At 50.0% G+C, this 23,355-nt stretch overlaps 1 protein-coding gene across 2 annotated transcripts; it reads right to left on the bottom strand.

Annotated features, from left to right (window-relative positions):
- Positions 1 to 4: 4 nt before the first annotated feature.
- ccdc30 (coiled-coil domain containing 30) lies at positions 5 to 22,174 on the bottom strand. 2 transcript variants are annotated; one of them, XM_084679902.1, is made up of 29 exons: positions 22,139 to 22,174; positions 21,191 to 21,316; positions 20,025 to 20,207; positions 18,594 to 18,714; positions 17,914 to 18,104; positions 17,623 to 17,712; positions 17,282 to 17,356; positions 16,207 to 16,360; positions 15,903 to 15,974; positions 13,820 to 13,977; positions 13,510 to 13,601; positions 13,123 to 13,315; positions 12,369 to 12,470; positions 11,916 to 12,041; positions 11,415 to 11,552; positions 10,677 to 10,855; positions 10,200 to 10,515; positions 9,793 to 9,915; positions 9,101 to 9,271; positions 8,657 to 8,866; positions 8,318 to 8,475; positions 7,916 to 8,081; positions 7,591 to 7,712; positions 7,188 to 7,329; positions 4,920 to 5,056; positions 2,577 to 2,694; positions 2,415 to 2,482; positions 1,993 to 2,200; positions 5 to 1,308 (listed from the first exon to the last, which is right to left on the bottom strand). In XM_084679902.1, the coding sequence occupies exons 2-29, from the start codon at positions 21,203 to 21,205 to the stop codon at positions 1,126 to 1,128; spliced, it is 4,011 nt and encodes a 1,336-aa protein (XP_084536028.1). In that variant the 5' UTR covers positions 21,206 to 21,316; positions 22,139 to 22,174; the 3' UTR covers positions 5 to 1,125. The 2 variants fall into 2 exon arrangements, with proteins under 2 accessions (XP_084536028.1, XP_084536029.1); XM_084679903.1 differs by having other exon boundaries at positions 1,166 to 2,200.
- Positions 22,175 to 23,355: the final 1,181 nt, after the last annotated feature.

The raw sequence follows: 23,355 nt of genomic DNA, 5'->3' as shown, positions 1-23,355 counted from the left end.
ACAGTTTAAAATTCCATGTTTATTTATCAAAATAAGCTTTGTGTCTTACAAAGTATTTAATGTACATGGTCGCTGGTTATAGGCTAATTCATGACATGCAAGTCTTAAAATAGTGGCCAGTATTGTTGATTATTATTGTAACTCACCCTCAAGCTTAGCAGCAAGACAAAGTTATACACTTCATCGTTACAGGCACAATGCAGACAAAGTCTGGGTGTTCAAGATGTACCTAACACAATCAACTAGTACGTCACCATTCTTTGTCCAATATCTAAAGGCTACAGTGATTTGATGCATTTAGACTTAGTTGAAAGTGTGAGTAGACTCAGACCTAAAGGCAAACTTGTATTACAGATACATTGTACGTGTCAATGATTCATTGACTCAGCAAAGCACAGACTACAACTAAAGGTAAAAAATATATATGCTGCACATGAATGTAACATGTATTTAAGTGAAGTATATTTAAAATAACATTTGCCATTTTGCCATTTATATTCTCCAGCTAGGGTAATGCATACCAACACCATAAAAAATACCAAATACTCTCGTCTCATCTGACATATTTCATCACACAATAAGCTAGCTAGTTATTTAAAACAGACTTAGAAAATATATGTTCATAGACCAGAACATAAGTCAGTCATTTTGATTGAAAAGTGTTTGATGACAAGTGTAGTTTGGTGGGAAAATTGTGAATAGTTTGAATTGGGTTTCTAAATCTCTTGTACCATACAATATACTCAATTATCGCTCCAAAACCACATTTCATTTAATAATGACCACGTTTGCTAACTTTGTAAACAGATACATACCAAATTAAGGTTTAATACCAGACGATACCGTAAACATATAATTCCCAAGGCTTTTGTTTTTCATAGAAAATAATCGCCAATATTGGACTTTTATTATGGTCAAAAACAGAGCACCAAAGGTGGCTTTTCTCTGCTCCGTTCTCAGAACATGAACCACTTCATGAGAACACAATAAAAGTGCTTCAGAGCCGCTCCTGTGGCTCGTCCCTCTCGTTCGACATCAAAGATGCACCAGCATTTAGATTGTGATGTCTGTACCAGTTGTACCATTACACTGTCTAACAGAGACCATAGTCTTGAGAAAGAACATTTAAATAGGAGCAATCACTCGTACAACTGGACAACACTTATCCACACCCAGGCGTACCTTAAGACAAGCCTTCATAACACATCTCATACAGCAACCGCCATTGTGCTCTGTATATATGTTTCTGCAGTTCTCCCAACCCTTCCTCAAATACCTGTTTATTATGTCCCACAGGGATGGAGTGATCTGCAGTAGAAAGGAGTAGTATGTATTCCTCTTGATGCAAAACACAGGTTGAGACTGAGACACTGACCATAGCATCTATCAGTTGAGCTCTTTCATCAACAATCATAGAGGTTCTCTCTGTTATATTATGATTGCGCAGCTTATACTACCACCTTATGGTTATCCATTTCCTAATGAAGTAAGATTGGTTGGTTACCTACAGTACCAACCAAAAGATACGTTTATTTGCGAGTACCCCCAGGGGCGTTTACAGCCACCATAGGCGTCTCGTCGTGGCCAACAGTATAGGTAGAATAACGCAGGATACTTTTCCTCTTAAAACTTGTAATTCTTGCATTTAACTTATTTTGTTTATAGTCTTTAACTCCATCTTAAATCGTTTGATTCACTGCGCTGAATCACCAGGTCAATCACAGGGGTCAGATGGCTGAGCGGTTAGGGAGCTGGGCCATTAATTAGAAGGTTATTGGTTTGAATCTTGGCTGTGCCAAATGACGTGTCCTTGGGCAAGGCACTTCACTCTACTTGCTTTGGGGGAGAATGTCCCTGTACTTACTGTAAGTCGCTCTGGATAAGAGCGTCTGCTAATTGACTCAATGTCAATTTCTTCCCGTCCCCTGTCCTTATGGCAGATACAGCAATACAGATGTAAGACTTGCTCCCCTGTCCACCCCGCTGTCATACCTGCTCATCTCCCACACCGAGGCCGTCCTCTGGGTCTTTAGGCTCCGGAGGGACCGAGGGGGAGGTGAGGTTCAGGTATCCCAGCTCCGAGGGCTGAGAGCTGGGCACGGAGAAGGCGCTGCGCCCGCCGCCCACCATATGCTCGCTGGCCTTCATCCGACAAATGGCATCCAGGATGCCCAGAGGATCACACGCACCCGATGTCAGACTGAGGACAGGCAGGCACAGGGTTAAAATAAATACACATATCAAACTACGTTGAAGCAGGTCCGAGTGAGTTGAACACAACGGTTTCAGAACATGGTCTAGATAGCACACGACAGCTTAGCAACATCAGCTGCAGAACAGAATACATTTTATTTACAATCTCAACGTGTTTCCAAATCAAAAGTAATTTTTATATCACTCAAATAAAGTGTTACCTTATAGTTGATTTATGTAGAGTACTGTCATTAAGAAGACTTTCAGAATTGTACATTTTCTTCACATCCTAGGAGAGGGAAATAAAAACAAACATGTAACATTTATAGTTGATGACAAACTCCCAAGACTTTGGCAGGGACCATGCCTGATTGGTTCTGTACCTCGAGGCTACAAAACGATTGGACGTTCCTCAGGGTGCGCTCCAGTGCCCCGACCTCATTGGACAACTTGAGGGTTCTTTCCTGGAGTTGTCTGTTCTCCACCTCTAACACATTGACCCTGGAGGAGAAGCATGAATTCAACACTGAACAGGGGATTAAGGCATGATACAGGATTGAGGATCGATACAAGCTTTCATATTTATACATCAGGTGTCACGTGGCTGAGCGGTTAGGGAATCGGGCTAGTAATCAGAATGTTGCAGGTTCGGTTCCCGGCCGTGCCTAATGACGTTGTGTCCTTGGGCAAGGCACTTCACCCTACTTGCCTCAGTCCCTGTACTTTACTGTAAGTCACTCTGGATAAGAGCATATACTAAATGTAAATGATATCATATACATTTAATATTAATATATGTCTTTAGTGTTTAAGGGACGGTCAGTGGGTCAGTACCTGTGGGTCAGTGGGTCAGTACCTGTGCTGTTTAAGGGACGGTCAGTACCTGTGCTGTTTAAGGGACGGTCAGTGGGTCAGTACCTGTGCTGTTTAAGGGACGGTCAGTACCTGTGCTGTTTAAGGGACGGTCAGTGGGTCAGTACCTGTGCTGTTTAAGGGACGGTCAGTGGCTGTGCTGTTTAAGGGACGGTCAGTACCTGTGCTGTTTAAGGGACGGTCAGTACCTGTGCTGTTTAAGGGACGGTCAGTGGCTGTGCTGTTTAAGGGACGGTCAGTACCTGTGCTGTTTAAGGGACGGTCAGTGGGTCAGTACCTGTGCTGTTTAAGGGACGGTCAGTACCTGTGCTGTTTAAGGGACGGTCAGTACCTGTGCTGTTTAAGGGACGGTCAGTGGGTCAGTACCTGTGCTGTTTAAGGGACGGTCAGTGGCTGTGCTGTTTAAGGGACGGTCAGTGGCTGTGCTGTTTAAGGGACGGTCAGTGGCTGTGCTGTTTAAGGGACGGTCAGTGGCTGTGCTGTTTAAGGGACGGTCAGTACCTGTGCTGTTTAAGGGACGGTCAGTACCTGTGCTGTTTAAGGGACGGTCAGTGGCTGTGCTGTTTAAGGGACGGTCAGTACCTGTGCTGTTTAAGGGACGGTCAGTACCTGTGCTGTTTAAGGGACGGTCAGTACCTGTGCTGTTTAAGGGACGGTCAGTGGCTGTGCTGTTTAAGGGACGGTCAGTACCTGTGCTGTTTAAGGGACGGTCAGTGGCTGTGCTGTTTAAGGGACGGTCAGTGGCTGTGCTGTTTAAGGGACGGTCAGTGGGTCAGTACCTGTGCTGTTTAAGGGACGGTCAGTACCTGTGCTGTTTAAGGGACGGTCAGTGGCTGTGCTGTTTAAGGGACGGTCAGTACCTGTGCTGTTTAAGGGACGGTCAGTACCTGTGCTGTTTAAGGGACGGTCAGTGGCTGTGCTGTTTAAGGGACGGTCAGTACCTGTGCTGTTTAAGGGACGGTCAGTGGCTGTGCTGTTTAAGGGACGGTCAGTACCTGTGCTGTTTAAGGGACGGTCAGTGGCTGTGCTGTTTAAGGGACGGTCAGTACCTGTGCTGTTTAAGGGACGGTCAGTACCTGTGCTGTTTAAGGGACGGTCAGTACCTGTGCTGTTTAAGGGACGGTCAGTACCTGTGCTGTTTAAGGGACGGTCAGTACCTGTGCTGTTTAAGGGACGGTCAGTGGCTGTGCTGTTTAAGGGACGGTCAGTACCTGTGCTGTTTAAGGGACGGTCAGTACCTGTGCTGTTTAAGGGACGGTCAGTGGCTGTGCTGTTTAAGGGACGGTCAGTACCTGTGCTGTTTAAGGGACGGTCAGTGGCTGTGCTGTTTAAGGGACGGTCAGTGGGTCAGTACCTGTGCTGTTTAAGGGACGGTCAGTACCTGTGCTGTTTAAGGGACGGTCAGTGGCTGCGCTGTTTAAGGGACGGTCAGTGGGTCAGTAGCTGTGGGTCAGTGGGTCAGTAGCTGTGGGTCAGTGGGTCAGTAGCTGTGGGTCAGTGGGTCAGTACCTGTGCTGCTTAAGGTACGGTCAGTGGGTCAGTAGCTGTGGGTCAGTAGCTGTGGGTCAGTGGGTCAGTAGCTGTGGGTCAGTGGGTCAGTACCTGTGCTGTTTAAGGGACGGTCAGTGGGTCAGTAGCTGTGGGTCAGTAGCTGTGGGTCAGTGGGTCAGTAGCTGTGGGTCAGTAGCTGTGGGTCAGTGGGTCAGTAGCTGTGGGTCAGTGGGTCAGTAGCTGTGGGTCAGTAGCTGTGGGTCAGTGGGTCAGTAGCTGTGGGTCAGTAGCTGTGGGTCAGTGGGTCAGTAGCTGTGGGTCAGTGGGTCAGTAGCTGTGGGTCAGTAGCTGTGGGTCAGTACCTGTGCTGAACGGTGGAGGCGGTCCTGAGGCCGTTGCTTCCCACCTCCTCCGCCTCGCTCATCCTCCCCAGCAGGTCCCTCCTCTCCACCAGCAGCTTCTCGTTCTCCTCCATCACCGTCCGGATCCAGTCCTTCTCCTGCACCGCGTCACACAGGTCACACAACACCATGTTTAGTAGGGGTGGGGAAAAATTGATTCACATTCGAATCTTCATTCAGTCTTATAGTGATTCACAAATCGATTCACAATTATTTTTTTTATTATTGTGGAAAAATCATGAATCCTTTTTTTTCTTGAATCGTGAGGTACCAAAAGGTTCCCACCCCTAGTGTTTAGCAACTGTCGTTAATGAAAACCGACCCCACCCAGACAACTCTCTACAGAACCGACCCCACCCAGACAACTCTCTACAGAACCGACCCCACCCAGACAACTCTCTACAGAACCGACCCCACCCAGACAACTCTCTACAGAACAGACCCCACCCAGACAACTCTCTACAGAACCGACCCCACCCAGACAACTCTCTACAGAACCGACCCCACCCAGACAACTCTCTACAGAACCGACCCCACCCAGACAACTCTCTACAGAGCCGACCCCACCCAGACAACTCTCTACAGAACCGACCCCACCCAGACAACTCTCTACAGAGCCGACCCCACCCAGACAACTCTCTACAGAACCGACCCCACCCAGACAACTCTCTACAGAACCGACCCCACCCAGACAACTCTCTACAGAACCGACCCCACCCAGACAACTCTCTACAGAACCGACCCCACCCAGACAACTCTCTACAGAACCGACCCCACCCAGACAACTCTCTACAGAACCGACCCCACCCAGACAACTCTCTACAGAACCGACCCCACCCAGACAACTCTCTACAGAACCGACCCCACCCAGACAACTCTCTACAGAACCGACCCCACCCAGACAACTCTCTACAGAACCGACCCCACCCAGACAACTCTCTACAGAACCGACCCCACCCAGACAACTCTCTACAGAACCGACCCCACCCAGACAACTCTCTACAGAACCGACCCCACCCAGACAACTCTCTACAGAACAGACCCCACCCAGACAACTCTCTACAGAACCGACCCCACCCAGACAACTCTCTACAGAGCCGACCCCACCCAGACAACTCTCTACAGAACCGACCCCACCCAGACAACTCTCTACAGAACCGACCCCACCCAGACAACTCTCTACAGAACCGACCCCACCCAGACAACTCTCTACAGAACCGACCCCACCCAGACAACTCTCTACAGAACCGACCCCACCCAGACAACTCTCTACAGAACCGACCCCACCCAGACAACTCTCTACAGAACCGACCCCACCCAGACAACTCTCTACAGAGCCGACCCCACCCAGACAACTCTCTACAGAGCCGACCCCACCCAGACAACTCTCTACAGAACCGACCCCACCCAGACAACTCTCTACAGAGCCGACCCCACCCAGACAACTCTCTACAGAGCCGACCCCACCCAGACAACTCTCTACAGAACCGACCCCACCCAGACAACTCTCTACAGAGCCGACCCCACCCAGACAACTCTCTACAGAACCGACCCCACCCAGACAACTCTCTACAGAGCCGACCCCACCCAGACAACTCTCTACAGAACCGACCCCACCCAGACAACTCTCTACAGAACCGACCCCACCCAGACAACTCTCTACAGAACCGACCCCACCCAGACAACTCTCTACAGAACCGACCCCACCCAGACAACTCTCTACAGAACCGACCCCACCCAGACAACTCTCTACAGAACCGACCCCACCCAGACAACTCTCTACAGAACCGACCCCACCCAGACAACTCTCTACAGAACCGACCCCACCCAGACAACTCTCTACAGAACCGACCCCACCCAGACAACTCTCTACAGAACCGACCCCACCCAGACAACTCTCTACAGAACCGACCCCACCCAGACAACTCTCTACAGAACCGTCGCCATCCAGCTCAAAAACAGAACAGTCTGTCCTACTATAGTCAGGATTGGAGGATTTATTTGATTTAGGACAGTTGATTGGACAGTTGGTGAGTGACAGGAAAGCAGGGAAAGAGAGAGGAAAACATGCAGGAAATGGCCTCAGTCGGATTCCAACCCAGGTTAGCATTAGCCTCAATGCTACGCGCTCTTACCCAGTGAGCTAGCCAACACTGGAGGATTTTGTATTGAAATCATAGTGTCATCACCAAAACAGTGAGATAATGAAACGTGTGGGGGCGGGCTGACCTTCTGGGAGAGGCTGGAGGCCAGGGCTAGGTCGTTCTCCAGTTTCTGGATGGTGCGGTCTCTCTGAGCCGTAGCCTTCAGGAAGATCTGCTTGGCCTTTCTCAGCTTGATCTTGTGCTGAGACTGTTTCTCGTTGTGCTTCCTGTAGAGAGAAGAGATGATGATGCGTATCCTGTAGGTTCACACCGTGAAGGTTCTGTTGTTGGGGCTACTTTTCATGGTACTTTTATTTTGGTCTGGTGTGTGTATGTGTGTGTGTGTTGATGGGTGTGTGTATGTGTGTGTGTGTTGATGGGTGTGTGTTGAGGTGTTGATGGGTGTGTGCGTGTGTGTGTGTGTGTTGATGTGTGTGTTGATGTGTTGATGGGTGTGTGCGTGTGTGTGTGTGTGTCTCAGCTCTGACCTGATGTGTGTGTCCAGCTGGGTGATGACCTGCTGGATCTCCTCCTGGAGTCTCTCCCTCTCCTGCTGACTGGCACCCAGCTCTCCCCCCAGCCTGAGAGCCGTCCTCTGGCTCTCTCTCTGCTGGGCTCCCAGCGCACACACACGCACGCACACACACACACACACACGCACACACACGCCATAAATCAGAACTCTCCGACATATCAATATAAAACTATACATCCCGTTGGTCAACTACAGAAACGAGTACTTTCAAGGTTTACTCAAATCGTAAAAAAAAAAACGCTCAAGGCCTTGTGGTGCGTTTCCCCGGCCCGGCTCACCTCGTCCCTGGCCTGGCTGAGCTCCGCCTCCAGAACGGCCAGACGAGCCTCCAGCTGCTGGCAGCGGCTGCCCAGCTCAGCGCTGCTGCGGCTCAGAGACGCCTCCTTCCCCCTCAGGGAGCGCACCTGCTGCTGGAGATCCTCCTCACGCTGCTCCAACAGCTTCCTGCTCGGGGAGGAAGTGAGGACGTTGGAGGGGGGGGGGGGGGTTAAGAAGATGGATTTCATTAATTTGAAACTGGAATGACTCGGACGGATGTAATGACTGGATGGGAACGACTGTCTGCACTAGTCTAGACGTTTTTATACTTTATGAACCCAGTGTCCTGTGTGTGTGTGTGTGTGTGTATAGAGTGTGTATCAATGTGTGTGTGTGTGTGTGTGTGTAAGAGAGAGAGTGACCTGTGCAGCTGCTCCTCCTGCTGCCTGGCTCTCAGGGCAGAGAGAGAGTCTGACATGTCCCTGGAGTCTCTCTCCAGCCGGCTGGTCTCTCCAGCCCTGGCCTGCTCCAGACGCAGCTGGTGCTGACAAGTCTTCAGCTGCTGCTGCAGCTCCACCACCTGCACACACACGCACACACACTTCAGTATATGCAATAACACGTTAACACGCAAAAAAACAACAAACACTTATGGATACAGCAAGTTTGACAATCCACTCCGCCACCAAAAAAACGAAAACACTACTGACATCCCCACTGAAAACAGCTCCAGCGCATTCGGTCTTAGTTGCTTAACAGACCTTTTTATCGGCTGCGATGACGCGCGCCCTCTCCGCCTGCAGCTCCTCCTGCAGGCTGGCGTTGGTAGTGAGGCTGTGTCCGCTGCGAGCCAGCTCCAGCTGCAGCTCCCGCAGCCTCTGCTGCAGACGCTCCGTCTCTGCAGCCTGGCCCTGGGAGCCCTGCTCCGCCTGGGCCTGACGGGCCTGGGTCTGCCTCAGCTCCGCACACAGCTGGAGGGGGGGGGGAGGGGAGAGGAGGAGAGTGAGAGGAGAGGACAATAGGGGAGAGGAGACAGGAGAAGAGTGAGAGAAGACGACAGGAAAGGAGAAGAGGACAGGAGGAGAGTGGGGTGGAGAGGAGAGAACAGGAGGAAGACAGTGGTTACTGGTTTCATTCCGGATCCTTCTGAGTTGCCACAAGGTAATTGTCGTGGCGTTGCAGACTGATATATGTTGCAGCTGCACCTTGAGTTTCTCCTGCTCCAGCAGAGTGTTGTGTTTCTTCAGATCCAGGCTCTTCTCCCTCTCGTAGCGCAGCTCTCTCTCTGCCGAGGTGAACAGGCTCTGGGCCCTCTGCAGGTCCTGCTTCAGCTGCCTCTCCTCCTCCGTCCTCTGGCCCAGAACAGAGTCCTGACACTGGGGGGAACACAGATTTATTTAAATGTTTTACAGAGCTAGACGTAACAGTGAGGTAACATTCAGGTAATACTGAGCTGACATGAAGTTAACGCTGATTTAAGAGGGGAAAAAAAAGTATCTAAAAGGTTTGAAAAATATTTTTTACAAAACGTTTCAGAAGGTTACAAATATTTAGTTAAAATATATATATATTTGTTTAAAGGTTTGAAGATAGTTTGACAAATATTTTCTACCCAAAGTTTCGAAAGGTTGAAAATATATTTGTGATAATAATAAAAAAAAAAGGTTTGCATCGTTAATGAGTACTTGATGAGGACTGCTCTAAACTCTATTGTGCTCTGCTCTGCTTTACTGAACTGTTCTTCTCTCCCTTCTGTGTGAAAAAATTGTTTACAAAATAAGTTTAGAAAATATATTTTACAAAAAAAAGTTTACAATTTTTTTTTCTAAAGGTTAAAATAACTATAAATAACTTAACCCTCCACATGACTCTGAGGTCATGTGGAGGGTGGTTGGACCTTGGAGCGTGTCAGGGCCTCGGTGATCTGAGCCTGCAAGGAGGCCTGGAGCTGGGAGGCCAGCTGCCTCTCCTGCTGCAGAGTGGCCTGCACACGAGACAGCTCCAGCTTCACACACGACAGCTGTGAGGGACAGCACGCACACACACAGACACGCACACACACACACCATTTTTATTTAGGACTAAAGAATTCCAAGATACTTGCAATTATCTTTAAGGAAGGAATTCACAGACTGGTCGACTTTCACACACACTGGTAGACTCACACTCTCACATTCAAACGCACATATTCTGAATTACAAATGGAATAAACTAGGGGATGTAACACATGGGGGGGGGACTAGTCATGCGAATGTAGCTGAAGACGACAGCAGACAGGTAGAGGCCCCTGGATCTGTCCAGTACCTGCTGGAGGCCGTCCTCCCTGGTCTTATCTGCCAGGCTGAGGCTCGAGGCTGAATGCCCAGAGTGTGTGTCCGGCTCCTGCCCTGCCCTGGTGGTCTGCTCACTGGACACCTGGAGGTCCACACCCAGCATGTCTCTCTCTCCCCGGGCCTCCAGACCCAGTCTCTCTACCCGGGCCTCCAGACCCAGTCTCTCCACCTGGGCTTCCAGGCCCAGCCTCTCCTTCTCCCCCTGGGCCTGCAGCTTCTCCTGGACCAAGGAGCTCAGCTGGGCCTGGAGGTCACTGATCTGTCTCCGCTCACGAGCCATCTCGTCCCTGGTGGATAGACAGGCACACACAGTATATATACACACACACATGGGAAAAAAAGATTGCAACCACAGCCTTCAACCACGATTAAGAAGTCACATGTGAACCCCCGCCCTCTTCTGACATGTGAGCAGGTGGTGCAGGAGGAGTTGGCTGGCGGCCCTGACCTCAGACTGTGGTTCTCCTCCTGCAGGCTGGACAGCTCCGAGGCGACCCGCTCCAGCTGTCCCCTGAGCTGTTCCGCCTGGGCGCGGCCCTCCTGCAGCTGCTCCTGGGCGCGGCCGCCCCCGCGCTCCCTCTCCAGCTCCTCCCGCAGGCGGCTCTGAGCGCGCTCCAACTGGGCCACCTGGACCGAGGGAGGGGCGACCAACGTTCAAGTTCAACTTTATTTATATAGCACATTTACAAACAGCCACACGGCTGGCCAAAGTGCTTCACAGTGCGTTTGACCGTACACATACAGTTAACAGTACACACGTACACAACAGTTCAAAAGCTAAAATAGGAATGATTATTTTATTTTGTGTACTATTTTTAATCAGTTTAAAAGAAAGGGCTATAAATAAAACCATAAAAATATAAACAAACATAAACCCCAGAGCAATCATGGAAAGGAAGAATAGGTTTAGCCTGGTCTTAAAACTAAAAATGGAGGGTGCCAGCCCAATCTCTAGTGGGAGGGAGTTCCATAGTCTAGGGCCGGCCACAGAAAAGGCATGTTAAGAAGAAGTGAGGTGCGGGACACTCTCTGTGACAAGTATACAGTGTGTGTTTCTGAGTACTGTGTGTGTGTATTTGTACTGTGTGTGGAGTGTGAACTTGTGTACTGTTTGTGTGTAGTGTGTGTGTGTACATTGTGTGTGTGTGTGTGTGTGTGTTGACCACCACCTCCAGCTTGAGCTCACCTTCTCCTCTAGAAGACCCTTCTCTCCTTTAACCTGGGTCAGGCTCTTGATGAGGGTCTTGCCCTGCTGGCACTGTGTCTGCAGGCTCTGAACCTCCATCCTCAGGCTCTTCAACTCCCTCTCTCCCACCTGCAGAGCCTGGAGAGCCCACACACACACGCACGCACACGCACGCACGCGCGTCAGCATCACGCAGCACGCACACACACACTCGCGCGTCAGCATCACGCAGCACACACACGCTCGCGCGTCAGCATCACGCAGCACGCACGCACACACACGCACGCACGCACGCACGCTCGCTCGCTCGTCAGCATCACGCAGCACACGCACGCACGCACACACGCACGCACGCACGCACACACGCACGCACGCACACACGCACGCGCACACGCGCTCGCGCGTCAGCATCACGCAGCACACACACGCTCGCGCGTCAGCATCACGCAGCACACACACACACACGCCGGCCCACGTAAACCCCAGGTTGTGTTCCCTGACCTCCTTGTCCTTCTTGAGAGCGGCCTGGGCGGCGTTGAGGTCCTGCTCCAGCTGTTTCCTCCAGTCCTTCTCCTCCAGCAGACGGGCCTCCAGCAGGCTGGCCCGCTCCTGGCTGCTGGCCCTCGTCTGAGGACCGGGACAGGGTCACGAGGTCACACAACCATGGCTGTCCCTCACTCTTATGGAGGTCGTACAACCATGGCTGTCTCTCACTCTTATGGAGGTCGTACAACCATGGCTGTCTCTCACTCTTATGGAGGTCGTACAACCATGGCTGTCTCTCACTGTTATGGAGGTCGTACAACCATGGCTGTGTATACTCTCTCTTATAGAAGACACACTATCAACCATGAATGTAGCTGTATTCTAACACCCAGTTCCAAATAACACACATTGACCTTTTGACTTTTTCAAGACGATCTTGGAATGAAACCTCTGTGTCGAGGTTCTCACCTGCTGCTGTGTGAGGGTATCGGTCTCTCTGCTGGTCTCTCCATCCCTCAGTGCTGGATCCAGGGCGGCCATCTTTTTCAGCTCTGCTTCTAGGCTCCTAATCTACAACATCCAGACAGCAGCTGCAGTTTAACACCTGTTTTCACATTCCTTGTTAGAGTCCACTGTCCTGTGTTTTAGATTCTTTTATTTTCCTTCTCTGTCCTCAGGGTCGGACTTGTTTTTGCTTTCTTGCAGGTGTCCATTGGATTTGGATGTACTTTAGTTTAGCAGGATTACATCTCCTCAAAATATGCAGTGTGTTCTCCCGAAGTCAACTCCCCAGCCCTCCACCCTTGCGGTGCCTCCCTCCCTTCCTCCCCCCCTCCTCCTCACTTTGCGATGCCTCTCCCTCCCCCTCCCTCCCCAGCCCCTCACCTTGCGATGGAGTCCCTCCCCCTCCCCCTCCCCCTCCCCCTCCTCCTCACCTTGCGGTGCAGTCCCTCCAGCTCCCTCCCTCCCTCCTCCCCCTCCCTCCTCCCCCTCCCTCCCTCCCTCCCTCCCTCCCTCCTCCCCCTCCCTCCCTCCCTCCCTCCCTCCCTCCCTCCCTCCCTCCCTCCCTCCCCCCCCTCCCCCTCCTCACCTTGCGATGCCTCCCCCTCCCTCCTCCCCCTCCTTCCCTCCCCCTCCTCACCTTGCGGTGCCTCCCCCTCCCTCCCTCCCTCCCCCTCCTCACCTTGCGGTGCAGTCCCTCCAGCTCCCTCCCCCTCCTCACCTTGCGGTGCAGTCCCTCCAGCTCCCCCTCTTGATGCAGGCGCTCCTCCTTGCTGCAGTTCTGGGTCTCCCCTAGCAGGGCCTCCAGCTCCTCGTTCCTCTCCACCAGCTCCTCCTGCTCCTCCTGCTGCCTCTGCAGGCGCCGCTGCAGCTCCCGCACCTGGCAGCGGGCGTCCTCCACCGCCGCCACACACCTGGGGAAGGGGAGGAGGGAGGTGGATGGATGGATGGTTAGAGACAGAGAAAGTGAGAGACAGAGAAAGTGAGAGAGAGAGAGAGAGAGAGAGAGAGAGAGAGAGAGAGAGAGAATACATCTTCTGGTGATCTAAAGGAGCCAGCTGTATGTGTACGCTGTTCTGCTGAGGGGCAGGGCTGAGAGCATCCAAACCTCTTATGAATCTGCTCCTCGGCTGGGGTGTCTAGCAGCTCTTTAGGGGTCTTCTCTCCTGGGGCTTTGCCGTCAAGGTCCTCCCTGGTCACCTGCAACATTGGAGAATAGGAGGGAACTGTGTAAATACACCATACTACAGTTAGATGCTTCAGATCAGGTTCAGGTAGCTTATACTAGTATTTGTAGCTGTAGGTAGATGCGGTTTGCAATGCGTCATCCATCTTACATTTTCAGAGACAAAACAGACGTAATAAAAGTACTCAATGCGTTGCTTCCGGAATGATCCGAGTGTATGTGTCTCCTGTACCTTCTCTGCCAGCGTTCTCTTCTCCGAGTCCAGGGAGCGTACTCTCTCCCTCAGAACTCGGATCTCCTCTTCCAGCCTCTCGTTCTGCTCCTTCGCTCTCTGCATCTCCTCTTCCAGCCTCACGTTCTGCTCCTTCGCTCTCTGCATCGCCATCATGTCTGAGGGGGCAACACAGGCTCCATAACTATGCCAGGACTTGCACTTTCTTTTTTTCTACTAGACGTATTCTGAAGACACGTAGATTTATTCTTGACATGTTCTACTGTGTCATAGGAATTTATCATCTTCACTGAAGTTTGGTCCTCCCCCCTCTCTCCTCTACGTTCCCTGTATACCGTTTCCCAAAAAGTAAACAAAAGATGGCGCACAGGAAGCTTGACTGAGTCAGTGCAGGAGACTCACCACAGTGCTTCAGCTTGACTGAGTCAGTGCAGGAGACTCACCACAGTGCTTCAGCTTGACTGAGTCAGTGCAGGAGACTCACCACAGTGCTTCAGCTTGACTGAGTCAGTGCAGGAGACTCACCACAGTGCTTCAGCTTGACTGAGTCAGTGCAGGAGACTCACCACAGTGCTTCAGCTTGACTGAGTCAGTGCAGGAGACTCACCACAGTGCTTCAGCTTGACTGAGTCAGTGCAGGAGACTCACCACAGTGCTTCAGCTTGACTGAGTCAGTGCAGGAGACTCACCACAGTGCTTCAGCTTGACTGAGTCAGTGCAGGAGACTCACCACAGTGCTTCAGCTTGACTGAGTCAGTGCAGGAGACTCACCACAGTACTTCAGCTTGACTGAGTCAGTGCAGGAGACTCACCACAGTGCTTCAACTTGACTGAGTCAGTGCAGGAGACTCACCACAGTGCTTCAGCTTGACTGAGTCAGTGCAGGAGACTCACCACAGTGCTTCAGCTTGACTGAGTCAGTGCAGGAGACTCACCACAGTGCTTCAGCTTGACTGAGTCAGTGCAGGAGACTCACCACAGTGCTTCAGCTTGACTGAGTCAGTGCAGGAGACTCACCACAGTGCTTCAGCTTGACTGAGTCAGTGCAGGAGACTCACCACAGTGCTTCAGCTTGACTGAGTCAGTGCAGGAGACTCACCACAGTGCTTCAGCTTGACTGAGTCAGTGCAGGAGACTCACCACAGTGCTTCAGCTTGACTGAGTCAGTGCAGGAGACTCACCACAGTGCTTCAGCTTGACTGAGTCAGTGCAGGAGACTCACCACAGTGCTTCAGCTTGACTGAGTCAGTGCAGGAGACTCACCACAGTGCTTCAGCTTGACTGAGTCAGTGCAGGAGACTCACCACAGTGCTTCAGCTTGACTGAGTCAGTGCAGGAGACTCACCACAGTGCTTCAGCTTGACTGAGTCAGTGCAGGAGACTCACCACAGTGCTTCAGCTTGACTGAGTCAGTGCAGGAGACTCACCACAGTGCTTCAGCTTGACTGAGTCAGTGCAGGAGACTCACCACAGTGCTTCAGCTTGACTGAGTCAGTGCAGGAGACTCACCACAGTGCTTCAGTTTGACTGAGTCAGTGCAGGAGACTCACCACAGTGCTTCAGCTTGACTGAGTCAGTGCAGGAGACTCACCACAGTGCTTCAGCTTGACTGAGTCAGTGCAGGAGACTCACCACAGTGCTTCAGCTTGACTGAGTCAGTGCAGGAGACTCACCACAGTACTTCAGCTTGACTGAGTCAGTGCAGGAGACTCACCACAGTGCTTCAGCTTGACTGAGTCAGTGCAGGAGACTCACCACAGTGCTTCAGCTTGACTGAGTCAGTGCAGGAGACTCACCACAGTGCTTCAGTTTGACTGAGTCAGTGCAGGAGACTCACCACAGTGCTTCAGCTTGACTGAGTCAGTGCAGGAGACTCACCACAGTGCTTCAGCTTGACTGAGTCAGTGCAGGAGACTCACCACAGTGCTTCAGCTTGACTGAGTCAGTGCAGGAGACTCACCACAGTGCTTCAGCTTGACTGAGTCAGTGCAGGAGACTCACCACAGTGCTTCAGCTTGACTGAGTCAGTGCAGGAGACTCACCACAGTGCTTCAGTTTGACTGAGTCAGTGCAGGAGACTCACCACAGTGCTTCAGCTTGTCCACCTCCTTCCTCAGGTTCTCCACCTCCTGACCCGTCCTCTCCAGCTCCGATCCTAAGACCCACCAACGTTAAAACACCCACCAAGGTTAAACACCCACTGACCGCCCTTTGACCTTCCACTCGTATGTTTACAAACACACATCTGGCCCTACCCAGTAGACAAGCGCCAATACAGCACACTCACACGTCTGTACTAACCGACAGTAACACTACCCCAGCGAGCACACAGGTTGGTCAGTGTTGGTAGTTCATGTGGAGAGTGACTCCTGTGCCGTGGTTCGTACCGCTCATTCCCTGGTTCCTCCTGGCGGCGTCCAGCTCGTCCGTCAGCCGGCGGATGTCCAGGTGGGCCATGGCGAGCCGGCGGGATGCCTCGTCCAGATCCCGCTCCAGCTGCTGCCGGTCAGAACACTGCCGGGACAGGTCCTCACTGTGCACCTGAGGCCCAGGGAGATTCGGGTCGTTTGGACGTTACCGTTCGGTTCTTTATCTGAATGGAGGCTGGAGGTTTAATGTGCTAAAGCTTCAGCCTACACCTTTTCAGACAATTTATCATTTTCAATTTAATGCCTTACTGTTATGTATTCAATTTAGGAATGCTCATTTAGATTCATTTTTACCGATAACCGATGCTCTTTAACGACCATTAACCGTTAAAGAACAAGATCAAAACATTTAGAATGGGCAAGTGTCTCTGACCCATAACATTTAAAAAGAAAATCCAAATTACAAAAAATCCCATAAGATGTTGATTTTCAAATAGCATTATGAACAACAACATAACAAAACCAATAACAAAACGAAAACACATACACCGTCATTTTTCTGCTGCTCAACAACAAAAAACAGAGATGGCCAGATTGCTAATTATGAGCATTCACTAACTGAACCGGACACAGAGACTGGTCAACATGCTGCCGTTGTACACATGCATCTGGTTTTTGTCACAACCACCACCGCAGCAGTAACCACAGAGGTAGTAAAAACATCAAAAGTGTATTGTCATTTTAGACATGAATCAACACCAAACATCCCATGCCCAAACTCAAACAGACACTGACTCGTGTGGTATTAATTGGGTTTCAAACAGGCGATCGTCTTTGCTTGATCTTTAACAGGGTTCAAAGGAAAACAGTTAGTGAGGCTTGCAGGGTTAGCTAGTGAACAGCATCGCGATGATCATGCATAGCATCCACAAAACAGACAACGTCCTCGATGCACAAATAGTAGCGGAACTGAAGCTCAAAGTGAAAGAAACAAAAATATACATGTCCTATCCCCTGAGAGCGCGAACATGCCCAGTAGCTGTTGAGCTGGTTAGTTTGGGGGGCCAGGGAGGGACGGAGCGGTGAGACCTACGAGGGGGGCAGAGTGTGGGCTCTGAGGAGACCTGCGGAGACCAAACAGCTTCTTCCAGGAGCTCTGACCTGCACGCTGTTGAGGAGACCAGGAGCACAAAAGACAAATAATCTGGTGGAGGCGTCTACTACCAGGATGGAACAGACAGCATTGTCTCCGGCCACCTGTAACATCCGGATCTCAGTGATACGCCTGCCAGGGCTGCTGGGACATGAGAGGAGCGACTTCACTTCCTCAGCCCCACGTGTTTCCACCCTGTGACCTGAAGCTGTGAAACGACCCGTTTAGAAGGAGGCCTGGGGAGGCAGAAGCATGCCCTCAGACGAGCCCCTCCCCCTCACCTTGCTCATGGTGTCTCTGGTCTTCTGGGCGACCTCTCTCTCCTGACGCAGCCCCTCCTCCATGGTGTGACGGATCTGATCCAGCTCCTCCTGGAGGCAGGAGCACCCCACCCCACAGCCCGTGTCACTCTGATTGGTCGAGCACATGTATGTGTTTATGCCTGGAGGCGTAGATTGGTTTTCAAATGTGGGTAGGACAGCTTTTTTTTTTGTGTAACTGCGGCTGTGACCGACACAGCCTCCCTTCAATCTCCTTGTGAAGCCCAACCTCCACCACGGTCGTCCCCCTACCTGCATGTGGACCTCCCGGAGGCTGCCCGTGAGGCTCTGGGTGTCCAGCCTCCTCTCTGCAGACTCCAGCCTCTCCAGCAGGGTGGCCCTCTCCACCAGCAGGTAGGCCACCTGCTCGCTGGGGCCGCTCAGGCCCACCTCCCCCAGGCCCTCCTGGGTCAGCATCTCCTCCAGCTCCTTCCTCTGGGACTCTGTGGAGGGGGACGAGGAGAGCTGTCAGAGGGGGCTATGGAGGTGGGATTATGGTCATTAGGGGAAAACATCGATTCACATTAGAAGTGCGATTCAGTCTTCTAGCGAATTCACATCGATTCACAAAAAAAACTATTTTTTATAAAAATCGCTTTTAATCCATTCATGACCCCAAGAATCGATTTGAATGGTGAGGTACCAAAAGATTCCCACCCTTAATGGTCGTATAGGTAAACACCAGGGTTCTTTCTACTCCCCCAGAAGTATGTTGACATTTGGCATGTTAAGGACAAATGGTATTTTACACTACCGAGTATTGTAGATTGACACTGTATATCTTATACAGTATTCTGCATGCTTAGCATTTTGTTGTTGCCTCTGCTGGTGTTGCAATGACCCCCCTTCTCTGCCCTCCAGGCCTGGCCTGCTGCTGCTAGGACGCTAACACAGGGATGCTAACCCAAGCTAAGGCTAACAGGACTGCCAACCTTGCTGGAGCCGGATGTGCTCCAGGTCCAGCCGCAGCTGCTCGTTGTCCCGCTCGTACTCTGCAGTCAGAGACTCCCGCTCCTCCAGGAGCCCGCGGATGTGCTCCACGTAGTTCTCTACCTGAGACAGACAGGATATGACATGGAGGATGATATCATTCTCTACCTGAGACAGACAGGATATGACATGGAGGATGATATCATTCTCTACCTGAGACAGACAGGATATGACATGGAGGATGATATCATTCTCTACCTGAGACAGACAGGATATGACATGGAGGATGATATCATTCTCTACCTGAGACAGACAGGATATGACATGGAGGATGATATCATTCTCTACCTGAGACAGACAGGATATGACATGGAGGATAATATAAGGTGCGTTCGACTTCATGCAGCGCCGGTGTCGCCTGCAGCCGCCTGCAGCCCGGCTGACTTGAAGCAGCCAATGGCATTCTCAGCTTAAAGGCAGCTGACTGCAGCCGACTGTCGGCGCCGCCGTCGCTGCATGAAGTCGAACGCGCCTATAGTGTTCTATCTGAGACAGACAGGATATGACATTGAGGATGATATTGTTTTATAACAGACAGATGGTGGGACACAGACAGACAAGACATGGTGAATGGGATCCTCTGTGGTTCAACCTAATCTGAGGCACCGCCCACCTGCAAGTCGAGGAACACGGTTTAAAAGCGACAGAGTCACCATGCGGGTACTGCTAACCAACCTGCTGAAACCGCATTAGCGCCGGCAAAGAAGTGGACACACTTTCCGTCCATTAAAAGAAAGAAGTGGGTGTACTCTACATGCTTCTGCAGAGCCTTGACCTTACTACTGCCTACAAGGGCCCTCAGGTGCAGGGACGGCAACGCGGATTAAAAGTCAGTGATGTAACAGGAGCCAGGCCTCCTCTCCTCATCCTCCAGCAGGCAGAGGGAGGGAGGCAGCATGCAGGAACACCTCATTAGACATTCTTTAGAGAGAGCAGAGGGGGGGGGGGGGGGGGGTCGGATAGCAGGATCCTGGCTGCCGTCTGGAGCCCCTGCCGTGTCGACCAGGGTCCGTTGTGCTGTGTTGTCGCACTCGGATCAGATCTGATGTTTAGGGTGAGAGAGTTTGTGCTGTTAAGGAAATAACGAAGCCAGAGTCTGTTATGACTGACGAGGGCCGTGCATGAGCCCGTTTTATCCGCACTTCTCTGACCAACATGATAGTGTTGTCGTAAGTGTTGTGGACAGATTGAAAACCTAGTAACTTATAGGGAATATTGAACCCAGTGCTGCAAGGGTGGAGAGGTAAGGGGGGGGGGGGGGAGAAAGAGTGTGTTCTAGAATCCTAGATGTCTGATCGTGGCTCCTCACCTCCTGTTACTTTGGAAGAAAGCGTGTGTTCAAAGTGTGCTGGTGTAACGCGAGGCAGGCCCACCTCCTTCATCTCGCTGGCCTGCTGGGTTCTCAGAGCCAGCATGTCCTGCTGAGAGGAGCGCAGGGCCTCATCGCCCTCGCGGAGCTGACGCCACAGGTGGCGTTGGCGCTCCTCTGAGCTCGCCCCTGGAGGCAGGCCGTCCTCCTGCAGACGCACCGCGATCTGGTCCAGCTCCGTCCTCGCCTGGACGCCACACACACACACACATGCCACACACACACCCACACACACAGATGCCACAAACACACACAGGCGCCACACACACACAGATGCCACACACACACAGGCGACACACACACACACAGATGCCACACACACACAGGCGCCACACACACACACACACACACACAGATGCCACACACACACACAGTTGCCACACACACATTGACACCAGATACACATGCACACGAGTAATTGGTATTATGATGTTAAATACATCATTCATGTTGAGATTCAGAATGGGTTTTAATCGCCATGAAAGTTTGCACAGACAGGGAATTTACTTTGGCAGGAAGGTGCATACATTTAAACATGGAGTGTTAAATGTAAATCTTAAATAAATAAACAAGTCTAACTATAATATACAAGGTGCAAAGTCTAATTAACTAATACTAACTAATACTACGGGGAAAAATTAACTAAATATAAAGTATAAAATAGCTATAATGTACACAATAAATAAATACAAATACATGTGGATTCAACATCCAATGCTGATTAATCTATTCTGTCATAGAATGTGAAAATAATTTTAACGATAAAATATCAAACTGGCTGGAATTTGATACCCCTTTCGTGGTACATGGGTGGAGAACAAATGCATGGAGACGCCTGCCAATAGTGAACACTACAGGCAGAATTCTATACTGCTATTTGCACTACACTGTAACCAGATACATCTCTACAACAGGGACTCGTGCTCAAACATGTTGACCATTGTCTGGATCTGAAGAGCAAAAGCACGTCACATTTTGTTTCAGTCACAAGTTAACGTTATAATCATAGTGATGATAAGTGGTGTACTTATGAAAAACGAAAACAACTTTTACATTGTACAACTGAACTTTACTTCGGAGAAGAGCTTATCAAAGGCTGATTAGACAAATTCCGAGTGAAGGCATATCTTGTTTGATTAAGCAAACTCTGTTCCTGAGTTAAATGGTTACCTCTTTATAATCCATCGTGCTTTATGTCCAGAGGAGCGGCATCGCAGATGGCGAACTTCTTTCTCCGGAGACAAAGTCACCCTGTAGCACACAAGGCTACATAGCGCCAAGCTCTCACACCGTTAGCTGGAAGGAAATGTCAACACACAACGAGAGAATCCTTATACTACATACCATCCAAGTGAGGCATGCTTAGCAACACCACCTCTCGTGGAAAACACATGAACCAGCTGACAACAGCCTCTGTAAAAAGCAAAGCCTTGTAGATCGCTTATTATAATCGAATATCCTGATTTTCTGAGCCTGAATATGTTAACCATTGCACGACTTTGAATAGAATGATACTACATGGCTGGCCGTGTGCTGTGTATCGCCTCACCAGCAGCGATTAATGCAAAGCTTCAAGGCGATTATAGCAATTGATAAGTCTGTCATAAAACAAGGACACCTTATATAGCGTTCTTGGGTGAGGTTCGCTGTTATCAGCTCATCTAGTGTGTAGATGTAGCATACATGAACTAGATAATTGTTCAAGACTAATGAACAAGCACTTCATAGTTGTAGAAGTTGTGCACTAGTTGTTATTCTCATTGCATTGCTTGAACTTAATCCCCCTGCATAAAATATCGACGATCTAACCGTATGTTACAACCAAAAAAAACAGAAGCATTTTAATCCTGAAAAGCAAATAGTCTAATTACTCGATAGTTTCACCGACGCAAACTGACAAGACTATCGCTAATTTGAGATAGAAAACCGATAGCGGGTCGTTTAAACTAGCTTGCAAAAAATCAAACTGTGAGGCTACGCTAGACGCAGCACTGCAGTTAGCTATGTATTACATTCAACAGGGTCCCAAAAGAAATGCTCTTAACTGTAAGACTAAACGCAGCTACCATGCAAATTATACATAGTCTAGTTACTTAGGAATTAAGACATGGTCCATACCAGCAGTGTGTCTAGCCTAGCTCCTAGTGAACCGGTGTTACGTCCCAACTGGTTCCCAATTTAACTGGTTCCCCAGCTGTGCGTGCACCTATCAGTCTGCCTCTGTCACCAGATTCGTCACAAATTCACAAACATATTACTGGCGATTTTCAAGTCGGATCTCATATTTGCTGCGGCAAATATGAAAGTAGGCCTATAGGCTACGTGCGCACTACATTAGGCTACCATTCGCGACAAAATAAATGGAGACAAAATAAAACATTTGCAGACTCGCATGAAGTGGGATTCGATCGCACTAGAGTAAAACCATAAACGTACCACAGTCTGTTGACTAACACCACGAGCTATACCAGCTCACTAAACATGATTGAATCGTTAGGTATTTCTTAAATACATTGGCCTTCAGGTAACATTTTGAATTGGCTTCTTCTGATTCAACTGGTTCCCATAGACACTACCCGAATGTAGGCTTAGTATGCACGTATTTGGGGTTGTTTCGAGGCAATAGCCGTATTTTCCACGACATCCCAGCTGCTTCTGACACCACATATTACAAATTCATACTAAGAACGTCGCTGCTAACCCAGACGATACGATAAAAATACGCGTAACACAACATGGAAACATTCGTTTCCTATGCGATTTCGTGTAGCCTATTGCTGAGTGTTTCTTCGCTATATCTTTTGAAATCAATTCATTTCATAATTGTATATTCTGAACAAATGTACTGAGCACTACATTACAGCCATTCACGCCATAATAAATGGAAACTAAGAAAATAAAAGATTCGAGTGGTCTTCGATCCCACGAGCAAAAACACATACAAAGTGACAATCCTGTGCATTACACCGTAAGCTACTGGAGCACGTGAGTAATTCAGGAACTCAGTCACAACTTGATTAACTACGTTGGCCTTCAGGCAACAAGTTGTTTAGGTTCTTCTGAATCAACTAGTTACCGTAGACACTACCAGAATGTAGGCTACTCATCACGTATTTGGAGTTGTCTCAAGGCAATAGCCATATTAACCACAACCACCATTTGTTCAGAATATACAATTATGAAATGAATTGATTTCAAAAGATATAGCGAAGAAACACTCAGCAATAGGCTACACGAAATCGCATAGGAAACGAATGTTTCCATGTTGTGTTACGCGTATTTTTATCGTATTGTCTGGGTTAGCAGCGACGTTCTTAGTATGAATTTGTAATATG

Source organism: Hypomesus nipponensis, chromosome 18, assembly GCF_054491055.1.
Source record: "Hypomesus nipponensis isolate SF chromosome 18, ASM5449105v1, whole genome shotgun sequence".
Classification (NCBI taxonomy): Eukaryota; Metazoa; Chordata; class Actinopteri; order Osmeriformes; family Osmeridae; genus Hypomesus; species Hypomesus nipponensis.
This window is presented reverse-complemented; position numbering and strand designations above follow the sequence as displayed.

What these genes read in the sequence shown, in the direction of transcription:
- ccdc30 (XM_084679902.1), bottom strand. An exon ending in AGGGTCTTCTAGAGGAGAAG is followed by an intron (nt 10,856 to 11,414) that starts GTGAGCTCAAGC and finishes CCCTCGGTCCAG; the next exon opens with GTGGCCCAGTTGGAGCGCGC. An exon ending in TCAGCCAGGCCAGGGACGAG is followed by an intron (nt 7,713 to 7,915) that starts GTGAGCCGGGCC and finishes CTGGGAGCCCAG; the next exon opens with CAGAGAGAGAGCCAGAGGAC.